The sequence below is a fragment of the Salminus brasiliensis genome, chromosome 3 (assembly GCF_030463535.1).
Source record: "Salminus brasiliensis chromosome 3, fSalBra1.hap2, whole genome shotgun sequence".
Lineage (NCBI taxonomy): Eukaryota > Metazoa > Chordata > Actinopteri > Characiformes > Bryconidae > Salminus > Salminus brasiliensis.
Window position 1 is genome coordinate 35,962,431 of NC_132880.1, and position 25,411 is coordinate 35,987,841.

The 25,411-nt window shown below is 39.8% G+C and overlaps 1 protein-coding gene across 1 annotated transcript; it reads right to left on the reverse strand.

Annotated features, from left to right (window-relative positions):
• Positions 1-3,913: 3,913 nt before the first annotated feature.
• Positions 3,914-8,121, reverse strand: fam8a1a (family with sequence similarity 8 member A1a). The gene is made up of 5 exons (XM_072675997.1): positions 7,636-8,121; positions 7,125-7,245; positions 6,835-6,958; positions 5,723-5,862; positions 3,914-5,596 (listed from the first exon to the last, which is right to left on the reverse strand). The coding sequence occupies exons 1-5, from the start codon at positions 8,036-8,038 to the stop codon at positions 5,452-5,454; spliced, it is 933 nt and encodes a 310-aa protein (XP_072532098.1). The 5' UTR covers positions 8,039-8,121; the 3' UTR covers positions 3,914-5,451.
• Positions 8,122-25,411: the final 17,290 nt, after the last annotated feature.

Sequence of the window (25,411 nt, forward strand, 5' to 3'; positions counted from 1 at the left end):
TGGAGTGGAGTTTGTGATCCAGAATTAATCATCCAACATCAGTACCTGACCTCATCATTGCATTTGTGGTTAACCACAATCAAATCATCTAGTGTAAAGCATTTACAGAGTGGAGTCTGTTACTGCAGTAAAGGAGGAGAAAACACACTAATAACATCTTTGATTTCAGAATGTTTTTTGTATTCAGATTAAATGTATTGTCTTATGTTAGCATCTCAAGCATCACTAGCACTAGCATCATTATTACTGCATTACCATCACTATCGCAGCGTTAGCACCATTTCTAGGCCAGCCGCCGGTCTCACCCAGCATTGCTACTGTGGCATTAGTATTACTATCACAGCAGCGACCGCTTAGAGTCGACTCACAACTGAGAATCGATTCTTCCAACGCAACGTTAAGTCTACATCTAAACCTAACCTTAACCAACACCTTCATCTACACCCAAACCTAACCTTAGAAACCACCTTAACCTACACCTTAATCTCCGCCTAAACCTAACCCCAAAAACACCTTAATCCACACATAACCTAACTTTAACCAACACCTTAATCTACACCCAAACCTAACTTTAAAAACCACCTTAATCTACACCCAAACCTAACCTTAAAAACCACCTTAACCTATACCTTAATCTACACCTAAACCTACACTTAAAAACGCCTGTGCGTTCCATATCAAAACCTAACCTTAATATACACCAGCATCATCATCATCTACTACCTAAACCTAACTTTAACCAACACCTTAATCTACACCCAAACCTAATCTTAAAAACACCCTTCATCTACACCTGGCCCTAACCTTAACATACACCTTAATCTATACCAAAACCTAACTTTAAAAACCACCTTAATCTACACCCAAACCTAACCTTAAAAACCACCTAAACCTACACTTAAAAACGCCTGTGCGTTCCATACCAAAACCTAACCTTAACATACACCAGCATCATCATCATCTACTACCTAAACCTAACTTTAACCTACATCTTAATCTACGCCTAAACCTAACCTTACAAAAAAAAAAAACTTCATCTACACCTTAATCTACACCTAAACCATCAGCATGTGTATGACCCCACTTTAGTGCAGGTTAGTGTGTGGACACTGTATAACAATGTAAAGCAATGACTAGAAAGCATGGCATAGAGTATCTTTAGTCATCTGGTTCTCATCAGTAACCATTTAAACTGGACGACAAGTCACTTGAATATATAGGCTGTGGAAATACAGTGGAAATACAATACATAATCCATCATTCACAATAGCAGGTGAGGTGCCAGAATTCATCTGTTGTCACCCACTTGATCTGTTATGAACGCCTCTAGGTCCTGAAATCTGATTCTGCATGAATCATGACCCACAGATTGTTACCATATTGTACAACTGCTGACTTTTCAAGTAGTTGAATAGTCCTGGAAAGGAGAGCTGCTCTGTTTTTTTTTAATACTCTGGATTCCCCGATTCCAAGAAATGCAGGCTCGGCCATAAACGCAATACAACATGTGAGAACACTGAAAACATTGTTTAGTAAAGATATGGCAACACTGATGTGCTTTTTGAGTTAATACACCATGAGGTAAGGATTCTCTTTATTTATTATTATGAGCAAATACAATCAGATCCTGTTTTAGAAGACTTTTATGCAGAAAGACAGATAATCCAGTTCAGTTTTCTCATAACTGAACACCACACTGCACCAATAAGAGTGATTGGGTAAGACTCCTAATGCTACTCTCTTTTTTGTGTAACATGATTACCTTTTAAATCACTCTGCATAAGGGCATCTACCAAATGCTATAAATGTGAATGTTCAGTGGCATGCAAGTCTTGGCCTGCCTGATTTCAAAAAAGCATAAAGTTAAAGTGAAGCATTCAATATTTCAAGCAAGATTATCAGACAAAAGTTTGGAGACACCTATTTGAATGTGTGCTGACCATCATCATAATAAAACATTTGATCCAAATGCTAGAGTGACCATATTTGATTTTATTTGATTTGATTTATTTATTTTTAAGACGGCACTGGAGACATATGGGTATCCACTGTAGGATGTTGTAGCTTGGGGGTTTCAAGCAGGCGCAAATTGTACATAGAACTGAAAGGAGATGATAAGGTCATAGAGGCTATTAAGGCTATTTTTTGCTCTTGCTAAATGAGTAAATGTGTATGTATCAATGTTTACTAATCATGCTGTGGTTGCATGGTTCAAGAGGTATTTTCACCCTCACATATACACACTGCCACAGTCCTACAGCTTAGGCCTACTTAAACCCTCCCCCAGACACGACATCCTAACTACAGTGTATATCAGTTCCCAAATGTAGGACTGCCGCTGTATGTCTGAAATGTATTGTCAATTATTTCATTATTAGGAGCAGCACTAATTTTGACACCAAACAACTGTAACTGTAAACACTGAAACTTCACTGTAAACCACTGGTTTAACTTACCCACAAGGTTCTGGCTCATTTTGCCCTACAGACACTCTTTTGGGAAAAGTGCTTAGACTAGCTCATCAACATGTCTGATATATCTTACCAACCTGATATAAATTTCTTCTGATTTTAGCCTGTATAATTATACAGGCTCCAAAAACCCTGGTTGACGCACAAGAAAACATGTGGAAGCTATGCTTTCCACCTGCTTTTCATCCACGTTCTTTCCTTCTGCAGAAAGACAGAAAAGGGAAAATGCAAACTAAATTACGGGTTACGTGACAAAAAGAATGTGTGGTTGCCCAGATACAGGTGGTGGTTCAGCTGACCACACTCTCCTACAGCTCTGGAAAAAATTTAAAGACCACTTTTTTTCTTTTCTTAAACTGCCATCTCTATGTGTATGGTAGCCATTTTCTTCCAGGCATTTCACCAAACAAAGCTGAGTTACCTGAATTTGCAGACTATGAATGGCATAAAGTCACCCAACAGCAATGTGAAAGACCAGTGGAGAGCCGGCCAAGACATGAAAGCTGTGATTGGCAGTCAAGGTTATTTCACCATAGTGTTTCTGAATACTCTCAAAGTTCAAATATTAGTACTGTGTTGTTTAAATGTCAATAATAACATATTTGGATTAGAATTCTTTAATTTCTTTGTATTAGTTCAGCAGTCATTTTGCTCCAATAGCAATATTTTCATTTGGAATTTAAGGGTGGTTTATGAAATACAGCACAAATGTTAATTTCCCTAAACACTTTGCCTATAAATAGTAAAACCAGCAAAACTGACAATGTAGGGTGGTCTCTTCATTTTTTTCCAGAGCTGTATATGAGAGCTCAAACCTCTTGGGGTTCCCCCAACTCTGTATGGTGTTCCTTTACATTATATAAAACACATCTTTATATTCTGGCCAGAAGTGACCAAATTATATTAGAAAGCAGTAAGTACTGAGGGTTCTGCACCCCTGGGTAAACATCAACACATGCAAGTTACACACACAACTGCAATATATACTTTCGAGTAGGCTTTAGATTTGAACTATGGCATCCAATGATTCAATGCTTAAATCTGTGTCGTTCTGAACTACTGAAGTTCTGAGTGACCTCTGAAGGAAAATCTCATTAGGCTAATGTGTGTATGTGTGTACTGTCAAGACAGGGCCTCCGTAAGTACACATGAAAGCTGATCCATAAACTAAAGCAAATGTACTTTGTGAGTAGATTAGCAACAAGTAAAACACTTCATGCTTGTGCCATTTATGATGTTTGTTTGCAACCATGGCAAATGGCTGTTTACATGCCTTTGTGGATGCGTGTGTAAGCTTGTGTGTTCTGAAGCGAGCTTGTCCCCGTTTTCTTTACTTGACCCATGAGTTTCTGATTATGAAAAATTACGGTCCGTGAGACCAAAAGACCTCCCCAGAGTCCAGGCAGAAGAAGGAGAGGAAAACGATGAACAAGGCAACAGGGTTATGGACTTTTTTTTTTTTATTATTTATTTGTGCCAAAAGGTCCAAATCATCATTCCTTTCACAGTAGTTACTCCTGATTGGCCATGATATGAAATGAAGGCTTATTACGCTGTCTTTCATTGGGCCTGCCACTATGAGCCAGGGCCACTGGAGTGTGTTAGAGCAATATATTGGAACTCAATGAGCCTTTTTTGAAATGGGGATGCAAGCAGTTTGTGTGCTAAAAGCACCCTCTAGAGGAGGCCACATTAATATGACCTTTCTGTCTTTCTCGGTTCTATACTGTAAATTATAACAAACAGTTTCCTCTGAAAGGTACACAGTGCCAATCCATTAGCTACCAATGTAAAAGCAGCATGCTGCCCTCTTTGAACTTATGGAAAGCCCTGTAGTTGCAGAGATAACTAGGCAGCAATACATTTTGAGGTTGAAGATAAAAACAAAAAACCTTCGTACACTGAGCAAAAATATTTCTTACATGCAATAAAGTTGATACAAAGAAACAACCAAAAAAAAATCTACTGAAGGAATCCTAAAGAAAAGAGAATCTTTGATTCAGTACATTTGTTCCTGGTTCGTAGTGGTTCATATAGACTCCTGTAAAATAAGTTAATTATATAATTCATTTGGAATAACTTTTTCTTTTTTTTAAATTTGAGAACAAAAACTAAACAAAAAAACTATTAAACTGATGCACACAATGAAACAGAACAATGGGGGCGGCGTCATTTTATCACTGTACCCGAAAGGGAAGCCAAGGCGCAGTTTTAAGCTTGAGATAAACTCAGAAGTGGACGAACTGTACACAGCAACCCACTATATTTAATCAGTTCCACTGCTCTGTTGAGCACCCCCCCCCCTCAAGGTATGGCCTCTAAACATGCACTAGGCTGCCAGAGGTTTTTTAAGATACTGTGAGAAAGGCAGACGTTTCCCCAGTCTTCCAGACAGCGATGGCCTGAACAAGAAGAGTACAACATTCCAGACGGCGGCATGCGAGAGAAGAATGTACTCCACAGGACGAGGGCAGGGCTGGCGTTTGCTAAACGTCAAGCTAATCTTCTCAACTTTAATACAACTGAAGAGCTTCGTCTGGCTGGTCTGCAAACTGCCTAACACTTTCAGAAACCTAGAGGTGAATAAAGTGGTTAAGACTGGAATCCTTAGGGACAGTTCAGATAGAGGTTTCTTCCAAAAAATTTCAATATGAAAACTATAAATAAGTGAAGGTCTAGCAATAAAATGCTAAAATCGTTGTCAATATGTATGGACTAGCATCCCCGAGCACTAAGGAAGTTTCTTCCTTCAATATTTCTTAATCCTATTATTAACAAGCACTGTGGTGTTCAACAATTAAAATGCTGACCAACAACACAAGGCTATAATACACAATGACTTAAACACATTTAAATACAACTGCAAACAGTTCTGGAACCAATCCATGGCCATGACCCTCCAGGCTTCAGTAGAGTTAGACGCCCTTATCATCAATACTATAAGGTTATTTTTACATTAAAGATCAGAGCCACTTTATGGTCATCTGGCCCCCCTACGCCGGACCACGATGGTTCCAGCAACAATGTCATACACAGTCCTGTTGTGCTGGAAGAAGAGCAGTGTGATAAAGACAGGGAAGAGGAACGCAATGGATAAGTTCTTGTTCAAGGCCCGGACGGTGGACCTGTGGATAAAATGGAACACAACAGGTTTTTAGTTAATCAGTGCATGCACTACTGCATTAACTACATTATCCGCAATCAGCATATTTTTACATATCAACTACATATGACTGTCAGTTTTGACTCACGCAGATAAGGTGACGTTAGATGCTGGTACCACCAGGACACGGTTGGGCCGCACCAGGACAGTAGAATCACAGGTGACGACACGCAGGCCGAGCAAGAACTTGCCAGGTGTGGCACCTCCTGCTCCCCATATGCATATGATCTGGAGGGAGAGGAGAGAGAGAGAGAGAGTTGTGATTTAAACAACAGCCTAAACACACATAGCTAAAGAAAGTATAGCAGAAAATATATTCTATAATACTCCATTCTACACTTTTCTTCATAATATTCTATATACATGTGTCAATATGATTTCAGAAACAGTCACAGTCATAGTAATCTCAATTTTTGACTTTTTCCACTGTTTGACAGTGTGAATCCGGTGGTTTGGACAAAAAGAAATCTCCAAAATGACTTTTTATACTGACCTCTATTGAAAGTTTAGAGCATCAATCTACTGTATGCTCTAACAGGTTAACTGAGGTCTATAGCTTTGGTAAAAAGATTCTGAGAGCTATATTGGGGTGCCTAAACCTTTGCTTGGTGTTCCTTTACATTTTTCCACTCTAAAATTGTCTACTTATACTAAACTAATCTTATCTTAAAATCTGTAACATCCTGCTGATTTTATTTTCCAGTAACAGAAATTCTGACCAGGGGTGCCCAAACTTAAGTATGCCACCGTGCATGTCTTTATTATGTAAATAACAACATAGTTCATTATGTTATGGTATTTGAATAGTATCTGAAAATGCCGCATAATCAAATAATTATGTATATAATTTCAATACCAGTCTGTTTTAGTTTACCCATTTAAAAACATATCACTAAATCAACATCAATAGCTAATACAGACATCACTGAACCAGTGGAACCTCTGTCATTAGCATTTTATTTTAAAACATTAAATAACATCCGTTTCACAGATTGAGCACTTATTCTATGCTATTTTAGGAACTGAAAATAAGCACACCCTACTGTAAAGTTCAACCCATCCATAAATTTGTAACACAAAGTAATGTAAGAGGTGTACTGAGCTTTCAACAACCCATAAAACAACTTCACACACACCGTTCCTGGACATAGCTTCAGTATCTGATTGAAGGAGAAGAGTGCCCATAAATCTCTCTCTCACCTCATAGAAACAAACCAAAACCCTGTACACTAGAGCCACCGCCATCATCTTCTGCAGGTCCTCCAGAGACGTATTCTCGTCTATCTCCTCCACTACAAACTGCATCACAACTTTAGAAATGTCCCTGCGGACAGAGAGCATTCATGAGATTTATTGCATGCTTAAAAAAACTCACAGAACTGGAAACAACTCTTGGGGATGCATAACAGAGGGAAAAGCACACCACTGGAGCAAGCTGGCCAGCGGTCTTACGAGTTTATGAGAAATGACAGAAGAGTGTTGTGACTTACTTCATTCCACTTAGGTGCATGATCCACAAGACTATGGTTGCTTTAACACAGAAGAGGATGAAGAAATCCACCATTTCAGCTAAAAATCTGTGTAAAGGGGAGGGAATGGTGTACTCTCTACCTAAAACAGAAAAGGGATGTGTGGGCAAATAAAAATAAAGAATGAAACTTCATGTAGATGAACTGTTTCCCTTCTTCTGGCACTTTAAACTCGGAGGTGTACGATTTCTAGGAACCTGTGATCTGTTAGATCATACCTTCTTGCCTCAAACGTGTGTGTGTCTGTACTCTCTGGCCTATGGTAAATACACTAACTGCAGATGTGTTATAGCTAATAACTACATAAAAACACCTTTAACTAAATATTTAGTTCGTGGCTCTCGAAGAAGGTAGCTACATGGCTTTTTGAAATAGCCTGACATTGTTGAAATCAAGCCAAATCATCAATCTAAGGGACAGACACTTTATTTAGATGTTGGCTAGCTAACTAGCTAGCTGGCTAACTAGCTACCTGCTTGCTGTCCGGGCGCGTTTCCGTTCGCCTGAGCCGGGCTTGGTGCTGCTGCTGCGGCGGCGGCGGCGGCCGAGGGCGAGTGGCTGCCTGCATTAGCACCAGGTGTGTTCGGGGACTGAGTCGGAGCGGTAAGCTGGCTGTACCAGCTGGCGATGTCTGAGGCTGTGGGAAACGGAGAGGCAGAAGAGTCGGCCGGTTGCTGGCTGCCGGACTGAGGTGGAAAACACGGAGGAAACGGCATAGTCGACATCAACATCCAGCTCTGCCAGTTCGCATAGCCGCAGTAATACTGCCACATCCATTCCTGCAACTTCTTGCAGTACTCGGTTCTTGACATGCTAACATCCCCGTTAAGCCCTTTATCGTCTGTTTTTTCCTCCTCACTTCTCGCCGTGGCCATTTTTAAGGTGTTTTGCTCTTCTGTTTGCCTGACTTACAGAGCTAGCTGGCTATTCTGCCAGACAGCGTCAGCCATGCTCATTTCTGCTACGACGTGGAAGCTACCACCATGCTTACCGTGCCTGTGTTGATCAACTGTTGAACGCTTGTCCCTAGAGGAGCTGGTCATGTTATCTTGCTTCACATTAAATAGAAATTGTGTGTAAGCCAGTGTATGAGCGAACTTGTTGCTTAATATTTCGTGAATAAGTGGTTACATTTAATACCGCACCCCTAAGAGCGTGGCCATTAATGGTGTTGACCAGTGTTGAGAGTCATGTGGTCCACCTTCACTAGCTAGTGCACTGGAGTGTTTTGGGTCTTTCCTGCATCAATACACCCAAGTAAAGTGCTAGTATATCAATGATTAAGTGTATTAATGTAGATTTTATTATTTCCTAAACATACAAATGGGGAGAATAATGTGCCTTCAGGCATGGGCATGGCCTAGGCCTAGGCCACTGGGTATTGCCAACAAATACAACTGCAGACCTGTGCGTAATGAAGCAGTCCCAGCCAACATGTCCATGTTAACGTTTTGTCCTTGGGTTCCACGTTGGCTCCACATGTGGATGCCCATCAGGATCAGTGATGGGACCAGGTGGGGTTAAACATGGACCCCACCTGGCTTGTACACTGGATATGAGGCCTGGTTGGGACCCATGTGAGAGTAAGGTGAGTTGTAACAATGGGGCCCCTTTGGGAAGATCTCAGTAAATGTATAATATGTATGCAATTTGTCAATGAGGCTAAATTTGTATTTGAAATGTATTAAATTCAATCTATTGTATAAAAAAATATATCTTCTAATACTTCCCTAACTAACAAACTACTAAATATCTAAATTAATAATAGTTGTGTGTTATATTAGAGAGCTGCCACTAGGGGGCAGCAAAATCTTTACTATGCAAGTTTGGCAGGGGGGAGTAGAAACATCCCAAAACATACATTTATGTCTGAATTTGAGTTTTGGAGAAGGGTTAAAAGTTATCTACAGGTTCAATCTAGTTTAGTTGTGGGGTACCCCAGCAAGTCCACGTTTCCATTCAGTTTCATGTCTTTACACACACAAGCCAAGTAATCTGCGTTCTTTAGCATTCTTCAGGATTAGGAGCCTAGGGAGACTGAATAGAACAAAAGGATAGAAAGTATGTGAGTTCCCAAGTGAGGATTCAATTGGGAACTAGCCCTCCTGATAAGCATCATAGTTTGTGACCCCTATGTCTGCTATATACTGCTTTACTTAGTGGGCTTCTCTCTGCCGGCATTAATAGCTCACGGAAGGCAACGGGGTCAAAAGATGCTATCCACCAAAATCTCTTCCGGAAACAATCTAGTTTTTCCCCCAGACGGTTGTTGGGGTGGCCAGCTGTTAAAAAACTGTGATGTATTTATTTCCCTGTGTCGCTCTCTTTCACTATTGGTGGTGTATTTGCTGACTGGGCTGCACTGAGCCTGTGAGTAAAGTCTGGCTTGCCTATAGTGACTGTGCTGGGCCCTGAATGGGGGCCCCCAAGCGGAAAAGAATGGGCCTGCGTGAGCCTGATCACCCCTGACAGGTCGCGGGGTGACTTGCCCAAAAATAATCAGCGTAAAATAAAAGCTGTGTCCAGCAAACGCTGACCTCCATGGAACCTGCCAACAGCCAAGGATTATGGATGAAGTGTGTGTGTGCTGGTGAATGTTGGCTGTTGAGACACAATCACAGTCAATGCTGGGCTCGATACTGGTTTCAGTCCCAGCTGCAAAGGTCAGACTGTTCACAGAAAGCTAGCAAGGGTTAACTGACCATCTGCAACAGCATGATAACTGAGCACAGGAATCCAGATGGACAGTTATTTCTTGTGAAATGCACTTTTTTTAGTCCGAACTTTGTTAGTAGTCCGATTGTGTCAGCAGAAGACATTTTGGGAGGGGTGTGGAGGAGAACATACTCATTCGGTTCTCGCTCACTGTCTGTCACAGAGCCACGACATCTGAGTTACATACAGAGTTCATGAATGCAATGTGAAGAAATCACTGGGCCAGTTAGGTAGCGCTGAGGCCAGTTTAATACAAATGACATTTTAGTGCCTCGTTACAAGCTACACTATATGGACTAAAGTATTGGGACACATGCTCATTCATTGTTTCTTCCAAAAGTAAGGGGATTAAATACAGAGTTTATCATGCGTTTGCTGGAGGCACTGTCTCTACCATCCAGGTAGGCTTTCTACTAGATTTTTGGAGCATTGTTGTGAGGACTTGATTGTGAGGTCAGGATGTGGGATGATCACCACCCACCTCACCCCCAACTTCCAGACTTATCCCAAAAGAATTGGATGGAGCACCATAATTCCAGAGAACAGTTCCACTGCTCCACAGCTTAATGCGGGAGGGCTTTATACCCCTCTAGCCTATGGCTAGCAATAGTCATGGTTCCAATAGGTTCATGTGGCCTGACTGAGACCCATAAACACATCAAAATGCGTATCACAAAAAAAAGTCCAGATCTGTCCTGTATAGAAGTTTGTTCCACCCCTTTGGTGCATAAAAGGAGCTGTTTAAAATATCCAGCAAATAAAAACATTCAGGACTGTCAACAAAAACCATGTCAATACATGTGTCTTGAACTGACTTCTGCTTCTTTCTGATTAGTTTCTTTCTTTGCTGATTTTAGTCAATGAATTTTATCCCAATGTCATATTAAACGTATATTATTCTGCCTTTTGTTATAGATGCTAAATGGATACAGTTCTTTCACCCCAAAAGTAGTGTGTGTGAGTGTGTTTGTGCATAGTATAGGGCGTAATTTATGCTTTTGTGCGTTTTTTTGTGCAATCTACACTTTTTGTGCGTTTTTTGAGGTTTTTTTTTTAGTTTTTTCAAATTTTCATGCAGGTGATGCATTTTGATGCGTCTGGGGCCTATTTTATGCTTTTTGTGCTTTTTAACCCTTTTTGGTGCGTTTTTAGAGTTTTTTGCACTTTTTCAACTTTTGATCTATTCTGGGAATTCTCATTTCACAGCTTTTTAAGAATGCATTACTTAATCTTTTTAGAGAGAACACTTAAGAGAATTGCAGAACTCTTGCTGTTGTAGGAAGAGAAAGAATCATGTGACATAACCACACTTTTGAACTAGTGTTTTCTCTATTGTACTCTCAGTCCGTTGCTGTGTATAAAAACAAGTGAAGTGCTGGAATTTGAACATGTTTATTACGTAAACATTAAAAGAAAAAAAAATCCCATGCATATTTTTCCATAAAGTGCCCCTTTGTGTCGCCTGTTTTGCATCTTCTGAGTACATTTTGCCCTTCATAAAAGCAAATCCCCTTCTCCTGGGATTTGTAACCTGCCATATGCATTTTACACACAGAGCCAATTAAGTGAATTATGTATGCTCTTGGAGATTTCGGAGGCCAGCACCAGTCTGAGGGGGTCAGTGTCCCGCAGTCAGGTCTCATATACCTCCCACCACCTCCTTTTTGTGCTCTGGCCAAAGCGGCATTCAGCCCTATATGTGGCCCTGTCTGTCTGGAAGTCACATGAGCCACTTCCCCCCTCTGCTGTTCTAGATCAAAAGTTAGCTATGAGAAAAACCACAGAGCGCCCTGAAACTCCTCAGCCACTGACAATGATGTTTGCTTTCTTTACTCACAGCTGCGAGTTGGAGCTCGAACCTGCCTCCATTTTCAAAGAGCTGATCTGTGTGCTTTATCAGACATGTTTAGCACTGAATAATCCTCTTGAGTAATGGACCATGTTGCCATTTTTGACTCCACATGCTTTGTGGTTTGTTGCACAGGATACTCCAGGCCAAGTGGCCTTGTTTGTGATTTTTCCCCAGTTCTGGGCTAAACGGACGGAGAATGGTCAAAGCCCTATTTACATGCGTGAAGAAGAAAGGTTAGTAAATGACAGATGGCTTCCTATTTCCTCTAAGCTATCACAAGGCAATGTTATCTTTCCCCCACAGTGTGTGGAAGTACGTGTTGTGTTGGAAAGTAATCGAAGGGTGTTCACGGGCCATTGTTTTCCAAACTCATGGTTTTAAATATGATAAAGGCTAAGGACGACCCCCTTTAGAACGCATACTGAAAGCCATCAATCACAGGGAAAGACTCACCTAGTGTATGTTTACATGTTCACTTGCTCATATTCCATTTCTCTTTCCTACAGGAAAAAAAAAAAAGATCTTGTTCATTGTTTCAACTGGAACCCATCCATGGAAAACAAAGGCACCGGATAAAAGGGCATGATCAGCATCTCTAATGACACTTACCCTACAAAACGTCTAACTGATGAATTCATGGCCTTGGGTCAAGATAGTTTTGTAGGCTGAAGTTTAATTGGAGTCTTATCTACCCCAACACCACATTTCCCCAAACGAGTCAAATTCCCCACATTCCTCCCTTTTGCCTTATCTGCTTCCAAGTGTGGCCCACACTGACCACTCAGAGCTAAAACCAAACTATTTGTAGATTAGACTTGGATTGTCAACATTTTTTCCCCTTAAAACTCCATGAAATACACCTTTCTTGCTGTTCTCAGTCCAGATTGTGTACATTCAGAATCAACTTCTCTAGGCAATCTTTAAAGAACACCACAAGTTGTCATAATTTAATTGTTGATATGTAAACAAAGTAATCCAGTGTAGTTTTAAAAAATCCCCTGTCTTATGTCCAGTGAATCTACATATACAGTGGGGGGAAAAAAGTATTTAGTCAGTCACCAATTGTGCAAGTTCTCCCACTTAAGAAAATGAGAGAGGCCTGTAATTGACAGCATAGGTAGACCTCAACTATGAGAGACAAAATGAGAAAAATAATTCTGAAAATCACATTGTCTGATTTTTAAGGAATTTATTTGTAAATAATGGTGGAAAATAAGTATTTGGTCACCTACAAACAAGCAAGATTTCTGGCTGTTTGTGGATTTCTGGCTGTAACTTCTTCTTTATGAGGCTTCTCTGTCCTCTCATTACCTGTATTAATGGCACCTGTTTGAACTTGTTAACAGTATAAAAGACACCTGCCCACAACCTCAAACAGTCACACTCCAAACTCCACTATGGTGAAGACCAAAGAGCTGTCGAAGGACACCAGAATCAAAATTGTAGACCTGCACCAGGCTGGGAAGTCTGAATCTGCAATAGGCAAGCAGCTTGGTGTGAAGAAATCTACTGTGGGAGCAATAATCAGAAAATGGGAGACCTACAAGACCACTGCTCCCTCGATCAGGGGCTCCACGCAAGATCTCAGCCCGTGGGGTCAATATGATCACAAGAACGGTGAGCAAAAATCCCAGGACCACACGGGGGGACCAAGTGAATGACCTGCAGAAAGAATGGGGCCATGTATTGTGAGATTTTGAGTGCAAAACTCCTTCCATTAGCAAGGGCATTGAAGATGAAATGTGGCTGGGTCTTCCAGCATGACAGTGATCCCAAGCACACTGCCAGGGCAACAAAGGAGTGGCTTCATAAGAAGCATTTCAAGGTCCTGGAGTGGCCTAGCCAGTCTCCAGATCTCATCCCCATAGAAAACTTTTGGAGGGAGTTGCCCGCCGACAGCCCCAAAACATCACTGCTCTAGAGGAGATCTGCATGGAGGAATGGGCCAACATACCAGCAACGGTGTGTGCCAACCTTGTGAAGACTTACAGAAAACGTTTGACCACTGTCATTGCCAACAAAGGATATATAACAAAGTATTGAGATGAACTTTTGTTATTGACCAAATACTTATTTTCCACCATTATTTGCAAATAAATTATTTAAAAATCAGACAATGTGATTTTCTGATTTTTTTTTTCTCATTTTGTCTCTCATAGTTGAGGTCTACCTATGATGTCAATTACAGGCCTCTCTCATCTTTTTAAGTGGGAGAACTTGCACAATTGGTGATTGGTGACTAAATACTTTTTTCCCCACTGTATATGATGTATATAGTTGTCACCAAAGAACAAGATTTCCAAATCGCTGGCTTAACATGCTAACTGAGGCCTGTAGCGTCTGAGATGCAACTTCTGGGTTTTGGGCAATTCCTCTGAGCATTGCACAGTCTGACCTTGGGAGGAATTTGCAGGGATGTCCACTCATGGGAACATTGGCAGCTGTCCTAAATGTTTTCCACTGTTTCACACTGTAGAATGATGGACTTCTAATTGTTTATTTTAACTCCTCCTAGATTGATGGGCACCAACAGTTGTTTCTCTTAGATCGTTGCGGATGTCTTTCCTCCTTGGCGCTGTGTTAACACACACCAGCATGCTCCAGACAGCTCATGACAGTTGTCACTCCGACTAATGCTCACAAATTGGTGCTCACACCGCATGTGAAATTCAGCCCATGGGCAGAGTCCTGTGTACATACAAGCACTCAATTCAGCAGAATATGGCACCAAATAAAGTGCACCAAAACCAAATAAAATGAGCATAGCTCTGCTAACTTGTGTCAAGCTGTGTCCATGAAAAAGGAAGAAATGTACATGGACCGACAAGTGGACAATATGGTTTGTCTATTTTGATGAGAGAATTGGAGGTAAGCTACGACTTGACCCATATTGATGGGCAGTGACAGCTTCTCTGAGATTTTCAGTAACTAACTGTAACCAATACAATCTACAATGTGCAGCTTATGAATCAGCCTGAGAGACTGGTCAAACTGCGGGACAAGCAAAAAAAAGCTAAAGCTTAGCTGAAATTGGGTCATGCAACAGGACAATGATCCCAAGCGCATCAGAAAATCTAGAATTGCAATGGCCCACTCAAAGTCTAGACATCAAACCAGTTGAAATTATGTGACTGGACCTCAAAAGAGCTGAACTGAAGTAATGTTGTAAAGAAGAGAAGGCCAAAATTCGATGTGAGAGACTGATAAAGTCATACAGAAAACAATTACTTCAAGTTATTGATAGGTGTTTCTAAAAGCCCTTGATTCATGAGGTGTAATTAGTTTTCCACATATGACTTTTCCTTTTGGCTTCATTTTTGTTAAATACATAACGACAAGGTGGAATCTGTTGTGTGTTTATATTTAAAGACATGCTAAGAGCTGAATTTTATATATATATATATATATATATATATATATATATATATATATATATATATATATATATATATAGTATTTCCATTATAATTATAATGTTGATTTTCTTTCTTAAGAAAAACCTTTTCACAATAGTTGCATAACTCATTGTTATGGAATGATTGTACCTGACCAGTTCCTGAGGTCACAACGACCAGGAGCTACAGGCACATTCCACATGGAACTTTACTTACAAACCCTCAGTTAAGCACAGTAAAACCCATGGTTACAATTTTAGAACTATATGTTAAAATATTTTTCAAATGTTATATCATATTTTCTATAGCCATTTACTGTAGTTCTGTTGTTTGTAAAAGTATGCAGTATTTGGCACCCCTGGCCAAATGTGACACCTTTTGTCATTATTGTGTCGTGATCAGCATGACCAAAATGAAATGAACCATGCACTAAGCTGGCCAAGAGCTTAGCTCGCTTACTATAGGGTATATGTATTTGCCTTGATGGTTAGCTTTTTAACCACCCTGACCATCAAAGACCAAGTACTAGCAAAAGCTTGTCTGGAAAAGCTGGACCTGTCAGCGGGGAAACTGCCTAACCATCTGAAAACAAACGTAGTCAATGCCTGCATGAAAGGGGAAATCTATACAATGAACAGACATCTTCATGAGTGTAAATACAGAGGGTTTACCTCAAAACACTCAAGAATAGAAAGGCCAGCTTTGACTGATTTGACTCAGAAAGCCTGACCGGTTTTGGAACTATGGACAGATGAAGCATAACTGAAGTATGGAGAAAAAAGGTTCATGATCTGAAGCACCCCACACATCATCCATCAAACATGACAGAGACACTGCCAGCGAAACTGGGTCATGTTTACAGATGGCATGACTGCTGATAGAAGTAGCAGCATGAATTCTGAAGATGATAGAGCCATACCTTTTGCTCACGTTCAATCAAATGCTAAAACTGATAGGACAGCACTTCACAGCATAGATGGATAATAACCCACAACTTACATCAAATACAACACAAAGGGTTGAGTCAATCACCTGACTGTGCAGCTTTTTACCTGAAGACAAAACTAAAAGCCGAAAGGCCTACAAACAAGCAGAAACTAAGGCAAAAGCAGTAAAGTCACAGCAATGTATCTCAACAGAAGAAAGCATTTGGCCATTTGGTAACAGAAGTTCAGTGTTGTGTATGTCCTGTGCATATTACAGTTTTAACAATAAAGCTGACTTTGACTTTGATGGGTTCCAGTTATTGACTGCAAAGGATCTTGCTTGTTCATTTCAGATTCACTGAGGTGGTGTATAGAGACAAATTGACAAAACTTGTATCAGTGTCTAAATACTGGATCTGATGTATGTGGGGATCTAGGAGTCTTTGGAGGCCAAGACCTTCAACATGGATTCTCTATTAGGAAACACTGGTGCCATGAAGGGGCAAACTTGAATGCCCACATGAATGCTGAGATCCAAGATGCAGAAGCAGAACATTGCCCAGAGCATCACACTGCCTCCGCTGGCTTCCTAATTCCTCAGACCAGGCCACTTTCTTTCATAAATCTATGGTCTAGTTATGATGCTTACATGCCCATTGTGGGCGATTTTGGCAGTGGACACAGACTTGTCTCCAGCTATGCAGCCCCATGTGCAGCAAGCCAGCATTGCCAGCAAGATGTTCTTCAGCAGTTTGTGCTGTAGTAGCTCTTCTGTAGAATCAGCACCAGGCAGATTAGCCTTCGCTCCCCACGCATATCAGTGAGCCATAGGTGCCAATGACCCTGTTAGTAGTTCACTGGTCGTCTTTCCTTGGTGCACTTTTGGTAGGTACTGACCACTGCATACCAGAATAAAACCCACAAGACCTGAGGTTTTGGAGATGCTCAGAGCTAGTTGTCTTGCCATCACAATTTGGATCTTGTCAGAGTTGATACGGTTCTTACTCTTTTTCCAGCTTCCATCCAACACATCAGCTTGAAGAACCGACTGTTCATTTTGCTAATATGTGTATTTCAGCCCTGGACAGATGCCATTGTAAGATAATCAATGATTGGTTGGAAGTCACGTTGATTGGTTCTGACATATATCTAAAGAATGCAGCTACTTTAAGTTGTTGACATAAATGTGCAAATGCACACACACAGCTTGCCTAGTTCCTGTAGAGAAGTAAAGCCAGTAGAATAGGACTCTCTGGAGCAGATAAACATGAAAATGAGGGGGGATGGTCGTTCAATATCTTCACCTCACTAACATTCTTGTCACTGACTGCAATCAAATCCTGACAGCAGGTGCTCCAAAAGCTAGTCTTCTCTGGACAGTAGAGACAGTTACTCCAACAAAAGCAGGAAAAAAAAAGTGTGGGGGGGCAATGAATGAGCAGGTATCCCAATAGTTTTGTCTAGTGGTGTATATATATTTTATATATTTGTTGGCACAGAGCCATCATGGTTAGCTGCAGTTCTGTAATTTCCACATCCGCTGACCTCCCTTTTGTTTCCCACTGCAGTTCTGGGATCTGATAAAAATCTGTGAGTGCTGTCCAAGTCAGGTCGACACGGATGTTGTATTCTAGTACACGACAACACAATGAAGTTAAGTAAGGACAAATTACACATCTTAATGACGTAAGCCCCAATGGGTCATGCCAATCATTTTTTAAACTATTTGTCTCAACAAAAACAACTGAGCTATTTTTGGTGTCCAATAAGCCAGTGGTTCTTTCCAAAAGCTGTCCATTATTTTTGTTTCATAACAAAGCTGCATTTCCCTTTATTTAAAAAAAATGATGCCGTTTAATCTTACGAAAGCAAAATAGACATTTTTTGTTGATTGTCTGGTCTATTGTCTGATATGGTTAACAATTATTTACAGTTTATCTCCAGCTTCAATTAGAATTCACTAACAGTGTTCAACTCAATTCAGACCCTCATCAAATATAAAACGTATATGGAATTCTGTCTGCAAGTTCTTCTACACGGAAAACCTGAAGGAATAACACTGCTACAGGAAAACTAGGTCAGTACTAGGGGAGATCCCGTCTACTCTCCTGTTTTCATGACTGGTGCAGGTTGCACCTGGCCCTGTGGTGTTGTTTCAGTGTAAATGGGCCAAAGAGCAGCATATTCACAGCGCCATACTGAGCGCTGTGTCTGCTGAGGGTTACTGGTTACATACCCTGACTGAAAGTAAGAGGCTGAATCACGAGCATGATCAGTCTTTATTCACAGCAGCAGAGAAAAGAACTCCAACACCAAGGGTGAGGCTTTTGAGTTTGACTCTTCGCCCATCTAACATCCCTCCAATCTTCTAATGCCAACCAGTCGATCTCATATCACCACTCAGTGTCAGGATAGTGCAGAACAGCTTGCAAGTGTCATCCCCATCAATGGCCTGTACAAGATATCTTAGAATCTCTCAAGAGACCCAGTGACTTTAGAATTGTCTTTGAGGTCAACATGAAAGGCTCTAATTAACCTTATCAGACATGCAGTCCCACTGGAAGCCCAAAATTCCACATTTTCTTTTGAATGTTACTGCTTCCCAGTTCTTTGTGAGAAATGAGACTGCAGAAAGTCCAAACTGCCACACTCCAAATGAAATCAATAAGAAATGGTTTGGCAAAAATGAATAACCCCAGATGTAGACTATTGGACAGTGACTATTGTGTGGTGTCCAAATGGTGTCCAATGAGGTTGAATGAGGTTGAACAACAATAGTCAGCTTTAATATAGTACATAGCCTCCCACTTCTCTCAAATCATGCTCATCACATCATATTCAGGTCTTCATGGCAACTTTCTAGTGTGGTTTAAGTATGGGTACAGTATAGCAACTGTAGCAGCTGTTTTATACAACGGATGTCGGGCTGAATTCCAACTCCCTTCATGTAAAACGTTACAGAGACACTGAAGTATTCAGCTAACCTACAGCTTTTGTTCTTCATGTTTCATTTATGTTTTTTTTTGGGGGGGGGGGCGTTTGCCATGAAGAAAAATGTTAAACTTGCAGTGAACATCTTAAACGCCAGTTTCAGACTTGCATCTTCATTCCAATAACTGAAAAATAACTTAGTTTACATTGTTTACAGTATAATTAAGAATTAATATTCTTACCAATTAATATTCTTACCAATTAATATTGTTAACGCATAATAAAAGTTGCATGGTTTGGGAGATTAGTAATAAATAGAGAAAACACAAGTTGAGAATATGAATGCACTTGAAGGTCAGGGCAAAGCTTTCTCTTACTGTGCCCTAAACCACAATACCTTAATTTCAGTAGTTTTTGTTGCAAAAATTACAAGTGATTAAATTGAAAATAAAATACATTTTTAAGTTTTATTGTTATCATTTTATTATTAATAAAAAAGAATGGGGTATAAACAGACTTTGTTACATAAATATAAAAAATCAACAAAAGCAAACAACTTTTGTTTAAAGAATCACGAATATTAATGTCAGAAGTTTTATCAATGGAGAAGGAGAATTAGATCTATGATTGCTGTGTTAACATGAGTATGTAAAGATCTCTATATAAATACTTTATGTTGGTAGTAATGACTTTAGTAAGAGTCTATCGAGGGAGTAATCTTATCAGGTGAAGCACACTTAAGAACCCTGAAGGCTAACACAGAGAGAATGAGGAGGAGCTTCTTTCCACAAGCCATCCGTGCCTTGAATGGGGACAGGGACTTAGGACACTAAATCAAAGTATCTACATACACAAACTGGACCCTTACTCACTACAATACACAACCATGGCTCACGGAAAACACACTACGGACAACAATGAAAATATTTCTTTTTAACTCACACATACACTCACATACAGATAAATATGTACATATGTATATGTATGTATATATATACACACACACACACACACACACAGACACGCACTATTTCATCTCTGTATATATATTTGTATATTTGTATTCTGTATTTTTTTTTTGCTTATATTTCTATATTTTCATATTTTTATATTCTATTCTTTAACTTAAATGTAACTTATTCTATTTTTATTTTCTTCATTTTTATTTTATTTTTCTTTTGCACTTTTGCACTTTACTTCATTAAGTTAAGGTTTAGTTAAGTTTAAATGTAGATTTTTATTGTATAGCTTGATGTGGGCAGACTGTCAAAAAAGCATTTCACTGCAAGTTATACTGTGTATGACTATGTATGTGACAAATAAAATTTGATTTGATTTTGATTTGATTTGACACTGGCTTAGCCTGAGAATAAATAGCACATACGGGCTCTCCATGACTTTGACCTTATACCAGCATTAAACCAGAGAAAAGTGCCAAATGCAAAGTAAAGTAGGGTGCAGACCATGCAGTCAGTGACGCCAGCAAGTCTTGCTAAAAAAGGAGAGCCAGGTGAAAGACACAGACCTGAGACATCAGTGCCCCACCTTCTTCAAACCTGACTGAGTATGTGACAGCACCAGGATGATATGATCAACATCATAGTTAACCAGATAACCAGAATTTGATATGTCAATGAATAGCCAGATCTGCACATTGTATCTACCTGAACCCAATTAGGAAAAGCTTAGTTTTCAAACTAGATTTAAAGATTAAGAGTGTGTCCAAGTTCCGAACTCAGACTAAAAGATTATTCCAAAGCTTATGGGCTTTGTACTAAAAGCTCTCTCCCATGATAGCATTCATAGGTTATAATAAGAAGCGCCTTGTGATGTATATAGGTGTGACAGATGTAAATAAATGAATTTAATTCAGTAATATTTAATTTCATAAATTCTTGTCCATTTAATGTAAATCTATTTTTTGAAAACAAAAAATGCTTCACTTACGGAATATAAACATGTCCCTGCCAGCTGTAGGATATTTTGTATTTTCCCCATCTTTCAAAGCCTATTACAGTGCTCAGTAAACTCCTCCTCTATATCTGCCTTTGGAGTCCTCTGAAGGCCTGTTGCATGGCAACAACCTTCTTCGCAGTCTTGCCAAAAGCTGTTTTGCCATGAATGATACATAGCAGTGCTGACTCATGATCCTCAGCAGGTAAGTAAGAGGGAGTGTATGCAAGGCCCTTTTTATCTGTCACTCTATCGTTGCACTGATCATGTCAGTAAACTAAAACATTGTTTTGTGTGGTAATGAATGACACTGGCCAGAGTGGATGTGAATTTGTTCCTGGTTGAGGTTGGCATGACTACAAGTATAGTAAGTGGTAATTACAGAGAGCTTAACAAGTGTTTAACTCCCTCAAATCTCAGGTTTATTGCGTCCTATGGCTTTTTATTCCATAACAATGCAGGCTGGCTGAATTACTCTTAAGGTACAGGAGTGAGGAATAGAAGCCTGGACCTGCCAGTGTTTCCTGGGCATTTGAGGGGTTAACTTTTGCAGTTCAAGAATTAATCAGAGTGGGATTAGTAAAACAAAGCACAGGCAATAACAGCTCCGCAGCTACCCTCGTCAAATTTTATAGTCTCAGAGTGGAAAACAAGTTGGGTCTTTCAATACTAGAGGATGCTGGGGAACTGTGGGATGGACGACAGTAGCCTTGGCCTTATCCTTAGACTAGGCCAGGCACGGTTGGATAACAGCATTGTGTGTCTGAGAATAAGGAAGGAGAGCGGAAGGGTGTGAATGCTGTCCTGCAGAGTTGCTTTCCAGATGTTACCCAGAGGACATGACTTCATTCCCACAGTACTATCCAGGCAAAACAGGTTCTAAGACGAAATGATAGCACAGTAGTTTGCTGTATCAATAATGCATACAATACCTCAGCATTCTGCCATAAGACCACCCATGGTGCAAAACACAGACTCAATAGCTGTGCATTGTACAGGGGGCAATGCAGGTTGTTAGTTTGTGACACTGAGTTCAACATTTTGTGCAAAGGTAGTAACTTTTCAGTAAGGTAATGTAAAAACTGTTTGTAAAAGGTGCCGTTTGTAACTGTGAGGATAGTTTGGTCATTTTTTTCTAAGAGGGCAGGTTTTAGGGGAAAAACGTTTAATAAAGGCTAAACTCTTTAGACGTCTGCTGTCAACAAATCTGTCTTGGTAGGTTTCCATAGACCAGAGCATTTCACACTCTGAATGATTTTGTTCACATTTCAACTGTATTTATCTTGGCATGGTTGAATAATGGGAGCTCAGTACATGAAAGAGATACCGTAGTCTCCTGTTTTAGAAGAAAATCCGGCAGAACTGAAACAGAGCTGTATTTTTGGACCAATTTCAAATTGGGCCAATTTCAAACCCCACAAATTAAGTTACCTAACCTAACTTTATTTACACTCTCACTATTTACATACACCCTGCCTAGTAGCAAAAGCCTTTCAAGGCTAAACTCTTCCAGAAAATGGAAGTGATGCTAAAGGTTAATGCTAGTGTGACTGGAGAAGCACTGTAAAACAAGAAACAAACGACTGAACTGGGTTTATTCAATTAAAAAATGAATCATTCAAAGTATTTATTTTGAACAAACCCAGTTCAATTGCTTGTTACCACATAAAGTTATTTTGTCAGGTTGAACCAAGCATGGGTAGCACAACGTCTCTCAAAAGAGAAGCCACCACAGGTCTAGCTTCTGCTGGCTGGTTGCAAAATGATGCATAGCTCCACCCATCCCCATATGTTTCAGTGACAAACAGCCCATTTTCCATCTCATTTTCTTCTCTAAACTGTCTGTCCATCTTCAGTGTCTAACAGTTAGTTTTCCCTGTGCTAATACTGGCACATTTTTTATTTTCCCTCAGTGTTTAAAGCCTTATTCTGCTAAACACTTTGAAATTGAGTGATTGACAGCCTTGGCTTAAACAGACTGTCTCCATGATCTTTCTGTTCAATATTCGGAGTGGCTGAGTTATAGTCAAGCTGTCAGGCAACTAGCTAGTGAATGATACTACTACTGTATTAATCATGCCATGCTGTGCTGTTGGTGGCATTAAGAGACACTGTGTACAAAGACATTTGCTGCTTTTTAGTAAGTCTGATTTTAGCATAAAAAAGCCACGATGATCGGATTAGTTGTTAGCCAGTCAGCTAGTGATAGCATAGTTAGATGGTATTTGTTTGTTTGATTTGTTAGATAGTTATTTGTACTTTGTCACCAGTGTTTGCTGACTCTCTGCACTTTTACTGTCTAAACATGATACTTACTGGACAAACTGGGTATCCAGTGGAAAATTCCACTTTACTTCTAGGCCTTCAGTCTGTGCTGTAAATTCAATGAAGTCTGGCTCTGCCTCTGATCTCTACTACACAGACTCGTATGTGACAATATGGCAAACAATTTTGTCTTCATTTCTATAGAACAGAATGAAATGGAACCACAACTTTTTACAGTGAGGGAGAAGGGTCGACATGCTCGGGGGGCTTCACAGGATAACAGGCTAAAAGCTAATGCTAGACTGACCAGGTACAATCTCTTCAGCTGGCTATCGACATACCATGCTAAGAAGACAGAAACACTATAGGGTAAGACCCTTGAATAATTGCAACAAATATTTTGTTCTTGTTCCAGTCATAAAAGCTATGGGATGCTAGGCTAGGCTATGCTATGCTATGCTATATTTTGTACATGTGTTCCATTGCAGTGACATAAGCCAGCCAATTAAAGCAGTACTCATCACAGGCTTCCCATAAAAGTAAAATGAATGTATTCTGTAGCTAAATAACAGGGTTGTAAATGCATGTAAAACAGCATCTGAGCATTTGTCAGCCCAGCCAAAGTCAACTTTAAATTCTGCATTTTTTTACCTCTTTTAATAATAAAAAACAATATAGCCAATATTTTCTTTAATGCGCACATACACAGCATACCTCTTTACTAATTCCTGACAGGTGTAAAATCAATATTTACTAATACATTATGTTGTATGTTGCATAATTTACCCATGTACTGGTTTCTTTGTACAAACTGTTATTTTGTTCATTTGTACAAATTGTTCATCAAGTGATTGCTACTGTGAAAATGCTGTTTCAGCGAGTGATAATTTTTTTACTCTTCCAATTCCCCACAAGCTTCTCGTTCTTCCCCTTTCACACATAAACATGCTGGAGTCTTGAGTACATGCTCTTTTGGAACACTGCCTTGCATCAGAGTGAACTCCCACCCAATTACACATCCATTTAGTTCACTCAATCCCACAAAAAGCCCACGTACATCCTATTGTGTACGAACACTGAAACAGCCATTGAACTTCTTTGAACTGGACCTTCCTCTGCAATGACAACAAATATCTGTGGAGCAAATCAACATCATATGTTCTCCTTGTCTGATCTCAGCATGGTCATGAGGGGTGTTCTACTACGCTTCTGCGCTCCTAAGCCCCAGTCCTGCAGAATGTGACATGTCCTCATTTATTGGCACAGTTATTTCATCAACGCCACCTCCCACCATCTAAACTTTGTACGGCATAGGCGAGAGGAACACATTGTGTTTCTTGAATAGACCATTCGAGCGGAGTTGGCCCATAATGCACCTGCCTCAGATGTTTTTGCTGTTAACCACAATCAGTGTATCTCCTCTTTTTCCTGGCCTGGGAAAGTGGCCACCACTGGAACAGTTGATGGCTTGAGTGCAGGCCAAAGGGAGTGATTCTGCAGGGACCTCTGCTCTGGTTTCCTTACACATGCTAGAACTATGTGCAAAAAAGGAAATGTCTAACCAAAAAAAAGGAAAGGAAAGCATATCCTCTGTGACTCACCACACACAACACTTTGACATTTATGTTTTCATTGACCAGTTCTTACAGTTATACTCTCTGTCAAAAAGCAACACAGGCTGAGCCATCTCAACACAGGCACAAAATCATCAGTGACCACTGCACTCTCACACAAGTGAACGTGGGGTTCCAAGTTTGAGACGTCTGTTTTCAAATGAATATAATATTAAGTTCATGTTTTTAGTGTAAATATTATACATTAAACTTTTCCTAAATATAATTTATTCTCTTTATAATTTTTTTCTACATCATTTGATCAAAGATGCTTCTCCTTCTCCATTTTTGGGAAGAAATGCTTTGAAATGTAATATAAAATAGTATATTTAATTAATATAATATAATATAATTTATTAGTTTAATATATTTACATTTACTTATATTCTCATTTTCAAAGCAACAAATGTTTTTGCCTTTTCCTGTATTTGGAGATATCAGTGATGATATGTAGCATTCCTAAATATCACTGCTGTCTGCTGAAAACCACGTCCTTTTTTGGCCATTTTTAGTTTTCTCCATTGTTTGAAGCCTGTAGCTGCCCTGTAGAATATGCAAATAATTCTGGATGAATAGACCAATAAAAATCTCTAAATCT

Coding starts and splice junctions, on each gene's coding strand:
- fam8a1a (XM_072675997.1), bottom strand. CDS start 8,038: ATGGCCACGGCGAGAAGTGAGGAGGAAAAAACAGACGATAAAGGGCTT. Junction 6,959..7,124: donor ATGCACCTAAGTGGAATGAA/GTAAGTCACAAC, acceptor CTCTGTCCGCAG/GGACATTTCTAAAGTTGTGA. Junction 5,863..6,834: donor TTTTGGTTTGTTTCTATGAG/GTGAGAGAGAGA, acceptor CTCTCCCTCCAG/ATCATATGCATATGGGGAGC.